This window comes from Ostrea edulis, chromosome 5 (assembly GCF_947568905.1).
Source record: "Ostrea edulis chromosome 5, xbOstEdul1.1, whole genome shotgun sequence".
In the NCBI taxonomy this organism is placed as follows: Eukaryota; Metazoa; Mollusca; class Bivalvia; order Ostreida; family Ostreidae; genus Ostrea; species Ostrea edulis.
Window position 1 is genome coordinate 82,274,123 of NC_079168.1, and position 9,066 is coordinate 82,283,188.

Consider the following 9,066-nt stretch of genomic DNA (forward strand, 5'->3'; position numbering starts at 1 on the left):
ACATCAAAAGTATACACAGCACCCTGATCTCTTGGCCAGGTAAATAACAATGACCATAGATGAGCTCGATCCGCCCACATCCAGTGATCCGTGAAGAAACCGTACGGTATTTTATTTGGGATTCCCCCTATATATTCGCATGCAGAACTTTGACCCCTATTATGGCCCCAACCTACCACCGGGGTTTTTACAAACTTGAATTTGCACTATGTCAAGAAGTTTTCATGTAAATATAAACTTTTCTGGTCCAATGGTTATTTAGAAGATTTTTAAATATTCTCCTTATATATTTGTATGTAAAACTTTGATCCCTTATTGTGCCCTTACCTTCCCCTCCCCCGAGGCATGATTTTATCAAACTTGAATCTGCACTATATCGAAAAGCTTTCATGTACATGTAAACTTTTCTGGCCCTGTGATTATTCAGAAGATTTTTAATGATTTTCCCTACATATTCAGATGAGCTAAAAGGTCACATGATTATTAACCTAGATAATAAAAGACTAGTACATGTATTTAGATTAGAAATAAACTGCCAAAAGTTCTCCCCTATTAAGGATTAGAGTGCTGCGGTCACTAATTTAAGTCTTTGTTAGTTAAACAGTAATAAATCAAACACAAGACCCTTAACTTATTAACTTAATGAGATCATTAATCATCGATGTTTTATACGAACCACACTCCTTGTAAGTACACACATACACTGTATTAAATGTAAATACATGTGTGTTAAAAGACGTTTGCCACGAGAGGGGATGTATCATCGTCGGAAACCCACGGTTGATTACGCTTCGTTCCTCTCTCCATCACCCGTGGGTCCATTCATTCCTACTCGCTCGTTCTCATGAATAATTAATGAGGCAATTTGATTGGGCGCTCATGGAAAACCCTAAGCGAATCTTTAATACAGCATGTAGACATAAGCAGACGATAGGGAGAAGTCGTTGGATCTTTTTCCAACATACATCTCGCCAGAAACCGGTAGGCAGAGAGTAGAAATTGTTAAAAACAAGCCGTGGATCGAGGGCCCCCCAGAAATCCAAGATGGCGAGTGTCGTCCCTTTACTTTTTTTGATGTACATATGATACACCTTTTTTAAAACCTCGAAAAAAAAAGCGGATTTTGGTAGTGGATTTTATTTATATAATCTATTATTCGGACACAAATCATGCAAAACTTCAATTTATTATTCGGGAACAAATAATACAAAACTTCAATATCTGACAACCAAGCCCCTGTGTATAAACCCGGTGTGTTCTTTCCATCCTCTACCCATAGGTATCGCTGCTCGCTAACAGCTGTCAATGCCGAAATTCCAAAATTCTTGTAAAACGCTTTGTTTTAAAATACAAACATTTAACTCGGCTTGACCAATATTTATTGTGCAGAATTTTAAGATAAAATTGTTTTACCACTTGTAAACAATTCCTAAAAAAAAAAAAAAAAAAGAAGAAAGATTTTGATTAGAATAGAACATATTTGCAGGATCTGTTGGTGTTATCTTGGCTACATTAATCATAAAAATTCTGCTCCGTTTTCCGTTCCGCGTTTTAGCAATTACGGCAATTGATTTTTAGAATGTCAATTTTAAACACATCTTCGCAAGCCAAGTGTCCGATTCGCTTACTCTCATCTACCCCTTGGCAGATTTAGTCAAGTTTCTAAGCTTTCAAAATATCGCGCTTTGACTTTCCAGGGCATCCAATCAGATCGCGCCATACATACACTTTCGGTTTGAGTAATGGCGACCTCCATGTCTAGCCCGTGTTGTCGCCTTTGCCATGGAATTTTGCCCAAAAAACAAAGACGAACGATCTTTGGAGAAAGCTTTGGCGTGTATGATCAACTGCTAGAAATAATAGATCAGATTCCTCACCCAAATGACGAAAAAGGGAATTACATCTGCGGTATGTGTTGGAATAAGCTAAACAGACTGGGTAAAATCGAATACGACATAAAAACAAAGTTAGAAAAGTTAAAATCTGAAAGGCATGACTTGATACGCGATTTACGCTTGGAGCACAAGGGTGATATAAGCGTACAGCAAGTATGTACACCTAAATCCAAAAAACATTTAATTGTTCACTCGCCAACACCGAGGAAGGTGAAACAGCTGTTCACTGAATCCAAGTCCACTCAGCTGACGGATACTCCAACATCATCATCGAATCCTGTGACCGACGACAAAGACAGAAAGAAAGTGAACATTCAGCTTTTCTCTCCCAGTAAAATCAAGGTATGATTTATTATACATTGTCATAAATCGATTGATATTTTGTGTAAACATGTACACAGGACAAAACAGATTTTGAAACCTGACACTAAATTTCACATTTTTTATAGTCTATTTGCATTTCACTGCAGCTTTTGACAGTTGTCATGATTTTTAAGAAGTGCTAAGCCGATAGATTTGGTTTTAAAGAACTATATCTTTTCAATATTGTATGGAAGTAGTGGATATAACCTTTTATCCAACATACAATTTTAAAAAAAATTATATGTATGGTTGGGGCGGTATGGTTATGTATTCAAAAGTCTCAGAATTTCATCGGATACAAATCAAATTTCTTGCTGATTCTAGTTATAGTCGCTTAAGTAATGAGGATTATTAATGATTCGCTAACAGGTTGTATACAGAGGTCCAAAAGAAAAGCTGAAATCCAAAGTTATCCCTGCTGGAGATTCACAGAACATCATTAGATGTATTTCAAGGGGTGAATCCCACCAGAAAACATCCAAAGTAATCTACAATTCCACTTTACAAGACAATATCCATAACTGTGTGATCAAAGATCTCAGAAAGGAACTGAACAAGCTTTCATCTACCAAGACTATGTCATGTCTTAGAAAGACATCAAGTGACAAGTTAGCCACGATTAACTTCGAGTCATGGAATTTGGAGCTACAGTTACATTCCCCATTATTGTATAAGATAATATCTGGTTTCTTCAATCCCCATAATCATGTTGCAGTGGCAGTGATCGCTGCTGTTATCCAAAAGAATCGAGTTATGCACATGTCTGCCTTTCATCATGCAGTAACTCAAGTTTTGGATAATGATGGAGCAACGGATGAGGTAATTATGCAAAATTTAATACATCATTGTCACACGTGATGTACACAAACCTGTGTGTGCTTGTGAATAATTTAGAGGTACAATGGTGAAGATTATTAAGCCATTTAACTGAAACTGAAGAAAATTGTAATTGTTCACTTCATTGCATTTAGAAAACTATTACATATATATCAATATAATGCATTCATGGTGTTGTTTGGTCTTGAATAAAACATTGCTCTATTATGTGAAGAACATAAATTAATTTTGTTTTGTAGTGCATAAATCTTCTTAACAAGTTGGGTCTTTGTTTGTCACCATCTGCTGCAGCAAAGAAGAAGTCTGATTTGATAGCAAGGCAAACTGACCACATACAACGACTGATGATTTCAGAAAAGAAAGCCCTCGAAGAAAATACAGGTGAGGATTGCGTGCCGTCTGAAATCATTGGTGATAATTTCGACATTATGAAAAGTCCATCTCATATGAGCAAAGAGAAGCAGCGACAAAGTTGGCATTGGTTTTTAATGGTTGGTTTGCAGAGAAGGGTTTTAAACCCTAACTTAAGTACAGATGCCCCTGTTACATCCATATCAGAAGCTGAGAACAGCATATTCATTCCAAGTATTGAAGATTGCAGGTCCCTAGAAAATAATTTTGTTCACCATATTATGAAGGTGTTGGTGAAATATTTTCCCTGCTTTCAAAAATATGGTGCATATATTCCCAAGTGTATTGAACATTCTCACATGCAAGAATTATCCAAGAAATCTGACTTTGTGATAATAGATCTACTTGACAAAAGTGAAAATAAAAATGAAGATATGATCAGTATCTTGGAGCATATTCATGAGAATTATGTCCCACATACAGCTGAGGAACACTCACATGTCATCCGAAAGAAAGTATTTGGGGGGGATGTTCTTACAAATGAAAGAGCATATTCTGCACAGTTAGCTATGTTAAATGGAGCTACAGATTTTGAGCAGATAGCAGGTGTCATACATAGGCCAGAAGGACTGCATAGAATGATGAATCTATGTCTGGTAACAAATTAACTCCCTGTTGACGTTCAATTTGAAGTTACAGTTCAAGGTTTCAAATATGTCAGGTAGACATTTTTTTTTTACAAGTTTTGTTTTACCATTGTATAGTGTCTTCTGGAGCTTTTAGTCCTTAAAAATTCATTGTTTTTTTAAAAAAAAAACTAAATAGGGGATTTTTCTCAGCATTTGGGTGGGGTGGTATTTTAGTATATTGCTTGGTTCTGAATGATTCAATTATGACCATGTGACCTTTATCTTAACCAGAACAGTCAGTAAGGTCATATTGGTTTTGAGGCACATCTGTATTATGTGAATTCATTTTCAGTTATTTCGTGATCCTTTGGAACTAGGTTGGGTCCAAAAATCAGAGGTTAAAAATTTTTATGGGAAGAAATATTGATTAAAATTCTTTTAAAATTACAACTGCTTGCCAACGACAGGGCCAAGGTCACTCAAGTGAGTGATGTGGCCCCTTGTCCATTAATACAGTATAGCTACAGAGGACAAATGGTTTTATTGTTTGCTATGGGACATGCTTACTTCTCAGCGCATAAATTAATATTTCAGTTTGAATTCACTTATATAATTTTATTGCATGATGTAGATGTTACAATCTAATTAGAATTAACTGATTTGAATTTTAAATCTGCTACTGCTTTGGTAGCAGATTCTAAGCAGCTATTTAGATTTTAATTAGATTGTAGATGTTCAATTTTATTGTTTTTATTGCATGTTGTATTACATTTGATTTTAGTTTTAATATAGTTAGGTTGTTTACTAGAATAACATGCATTGAATAAAATGCTGCATGTTCTCTTCTCAGATGTACTGTTGAATGACCAACAACATTAATTTTTAAATTATGCCATTTAAATGATATTGATAATTATGTATTTTTGGATATTTAGATTATCGATTGTAAAATTAAGAATTATACATGTATTCGAATGAAGACAATGAAATGTTTTTTATGAATAACCAACATTTTCAATTGTTTAATGCAGATTCTCTACCAGCAGTTTTACAAGGCTTCATCTACCAATGACCGGGGAACTCTTTCCCAGCTGAGAAACATTGTTCATCGAGTTGATGTTAAAGGAGCAGAAAGAGTTATTGAAAGTTACAGGTATGAAAACATCTATGTTGAGGCATTCATCCCTTTCTGCATTTTCGCAAACCAATCAGACACTTGGCTTGTGAAGATGCCCTTTCTGGTCAAATATTTCAAGTATTTATAGTATTTAATAATATATAATAGTATAAATTTATAGTATTTATACTACAACAGTATTTAAAATTTTTGTAAGAGTGCTGGTTTTTGAGGGGTTTCTGATTTGATATATTATGGCTTAACCTATGCTGTGTATTTCCTTGATTGCTGTTTCAAACTATTTACAAAATAATAACTATGTACCCTGTGTATGTTTTAGAGCACACTCTGCTTTCATTGATGATTGCTTAGATGCTTTCATTGTTGGTGCCTGTATGCATCACTTGAAAATGGAGAGCATTGAATGTGAACCACAGTCCAAACAGATTCTCTTTGAGGCCATCTCATCAGAGGATAAGATGCAGTTCATTGCTAACATCGCATCAGAAATACAGAAAAAGTACATCAATCTGGAAAACGGTATGCTGCTCATTTTAATCTACAAACAAGGTCCACAGGCCTTGTTTATCATCGGAATATTTGTTAAAAGTATCACAGGACTATAAAATCTGGAAAAAATTCTAGTTCTGGATACTCTTATTCAAGAACAGTATAAAACAAGACATATTCTTTAAACTTAAATGCCCCTGAAAGTGACTAAACTTATGAAAGACTACATTTACATAATATAAACACAATATGACTGATTTCGAACCATCTACCTCTACCCCAGGGATTATGAAATTTACAACTTTGGTAGAGGCCTCCCTGCTCTACATGAATATGCATTTAGTTTTTGTTAGCTCACCTGACCTGATAACTCAAGTGAGCTTTTCTGATCACCCGTTGTCCTGTAAGCTTTTTACATTCTCGACTTCTTCTCCAGAACCACTGGGCCAATTTCAACCAAACTTGGCAAAAAGCATCCTTGGATCAAGGGCTTTCAAGTTTGTTGAAATGAAGGGTCATGCCCCCTCCAAAGGAAAGATAATCACAAAAATAGGGTGGGGTCATTTGAAAAATCTTCTCAAGAACCATTGGGCCAGAAGAGCTTAAACTTACATGAAAGCTTCCCGACATAGTGCAAATTCAAGTTTGTTAAAATCATGGCCCCTGGGGGTAGGTTGGGACCACGATAGGGGATAGAAGTTTTACATGCAAATATATAGGGAAAATATTTAAAAAGAACCACTGGGCCAGAAAAGTTTATATCAAAGTGTCTTGAGATAGTGCAGAATCATGTTTGTTAAAATCATGCCCCCCCCCCCCCCCTGAAATTTACAATTTATGTCCACCTTGTACCAAAAATGCTTCATACCAAATTTGAAAAAAATTGGATTAGTAGTTATGAAGAAGTTGAAAATGTTAGATTATTAACGCACAATGACAGATGCAGACCAATTGCAATATGTGACTCGGCCACTCAGGTGACTTAAAAATGTTCTGGGTGACAAAGGTGATTTAAATTTGCATCTATTTCATTTTAGTTACTCTGAAAAGAGATCACTCTATTTCAGCTACATTACTATATTCTAATCTTCTGGTATCAAATTGAGAAGTGTGAAGGTGATTTATATCAGAATTTAAAGAAAAATTCCTTAAACTCATTGACAAGTTAATAAAGTGATTATGAACCCGAAGAGCCATTGTTAACTGCACAGGTCTTATAGGAATCAAATCATTTTGTTTAACAAATTTTGATGTCAATTTAAATTCTAATTGCATACTTAGTTTTCTACAAAACTAAGTTATTTGAGCATAGAAACAGTTTAAATAGTAAATACTGAACAGTCTCATGTTGTCAAACACAAGTCCATGTAACTATGGGCTTCTTTAATTTCTTTATTTTTCTAGAAACTTTGTTCATATGTAACCATGGTAACTAAGATTTTAAGCTGTTTTATAGATTTGCACACCTTGGAACATGCTTCTGAGAAACTGGATATGCAAGAGCAACAAATCAAAGATATGTTTGATGCCACTGAGGGATTATACCACTGTGTTGATTGTCGGCGCCCATACAAGAAGCAGGGACACCTTAAAAATCATCTTAAAAAAGAACATGATTGGGAATTTCATCATCAAAATCAAGAAGCTGGTGAAGATCATGATCGAGTGGCCCTTTACAGAGCATCATTTATGAAATGTGCTCTTCTACTTAGAGACACAAGCGACGCTTATAAATTGGGTGATGGAAATAGAATTATGGACAATTCCAAATTTCAAATGCTTCTCTCAGGGATTGCACATCATACAAAATACCAACTATGGCTATTCAGATTTCTAGCAAACTATCACTGCTTGCTAAGTCCAAGGGAAGCATTTGAGTACAAATGGAACTGCACAACAAATATGAAAGGTGGATGTGGGCACAACATTCCGAATGATAATTTGGTAGAGATTCTAGTCCATCGACTTAAATCAAAGTTGCAATCGCAGGGAGCAAATGTGACATTTTCAAGTGTGCGGAAGGCAGCTTTGACTCTTCAAATACAAGATGAGATCAAGGAAAATTTAATTGAGAAGTCTGGCATGAAGAAATCGGGGACCACTCGTTCAAGCACTTCAATGGACAAAGACATTGTACTTATGGTGACTGAACTCTCTGCTACCAGTGTGTTTGATTACATTCCTGGTAGAAAATATGACAATTTCAAAAACTTTAATGATCTGTTTTCCAGAATTAATATCCCAGAATTACACAAATGGTTAAGTAAACAAAAGGAGAGACTGTCTTATGAAGCCATTTAAATACTGTACATTGTATATGCAGTATAGATTGATGTAAGGCAAAGCAACCATAATGAAATGAAAAAAAAGAGCAGTTGTTCTCATTTTATTGCATTAACATATTAAGAAAATGTTTTCTGACAGTGCTAAATAACAATTTGTGTACCAATCTAATTAAAATTAGATCCTATGATCCGCTCATCTACTATCGCTACACATGGGTAGATGAGCGGATCATAGGATCTAATTTTAATTAGATTGATTCGTGTACATACATGTACTTACATGTCATTCATTATAGTTACCTTCATCTTCGTCTTCAGTATCAGTATCTAAAACACTGTACATAACATCATCTCCGGATATTTCATTGATAACATTTGAGATTTGGTTAGCAACATCATATGACCATACAGCACAGTTTTTCAAAATATCTTCAGGTGTAAAAATTTGTTCAACATGCTGTACAACATAGTGTATAACATCATTAGACAAACCGTGAATTAATTCTGATTTCATCAGTGTTGAAAAATTTGACAGTTTAAATTGTAATGCATCTAGTTTCTGCTTTAATAGTACCCTGTCAGCTGAATTGACATCTCGGCTCATATGATTCGTATTTTCTTCTTGCAATTCAAACAATAGTGCTGGATGGGTGTCTGTACAGTTAAGTTCACATTTGCAACTTTTTTCACAGACATCACAACACATATGCATTGGAATCACCTTCTCAAGTTTACATCCATAAGACGAACACAAAATTTCTCGTCTACACTTTGAATCTTTAGCCAATTGAACAAGTTCCTCTTCAACTCGTTTTAATTGTCCCTTGTGGAATTTGTAAATAATAAGTTCATGCGCAAATTCTCCATCCCTGCCTGCCCTACCCATCTGTTGAACAAAAGTGTCCATTTCTCTTGGGAGGCCATAATGAATAATATTATATTCATAGGAATAAGCCTGAAAGTAACCCTGCTCTAAGTTCTCAAAATTTACTACATTATAATTTTAAAAAATGAATATGTAGGTTAGAACTTAGAGTAGGGTTACTTTCAGGCTTATTCCTCCCCCGACAGACGGGTGT

At 35.2% G+C, this 9,066-nt stretch overlaps 1 protein-coding gene across 3 annotated transcripts; it reads left to right on the forward strand.

Annotated features, from left to right (window-relative positions):
* The first annotated feature begins 258 nt into the window (after nt 1–258).
* LOC130055093 (uncharacterized) lies at nt 259–8,069 on the forward strand. 3 transcript variants are annotated; one of them, XM_056166481.1, is made up of 5 exons: nt 279–2,237; nt 2,628–3,077; nt 3,335–3,476; nt 4,046–4,167; nt 5,107–5,215. In XM_056166481.1, the coding sequence occupies exons 1-4, from the start codon at nt 1,743–1,745 to the stop codon at nt 4,063–4,065; spliced, it is 1,107 nt and encodes a 368-aa protein (XP_056022456.1). In that variant the 5' UTR covers nt 279–1,742; the 3' UTR covers nt 4,066–4,167; nt 5,107–5,215. The 3 variants fall into 3 exon arrangements, with proteins under 3 accessions (XP_056022454.1, XP_056022456.1, XP_056022455.1); XM_056166480.1 differs by lacking the exon at nt 4,046–4,167 and adding an exon at nt 5,533–5,665 and having other exon boundaries at nt 286–2,237; nt 5,107–5,228; XM_056166479.1 differs by having other exon boundaries at nt 259–2,237; nt 3,335–8,069.
* Nucleotides 8,070–9,066: the final 997 nt, after the last annotated feature.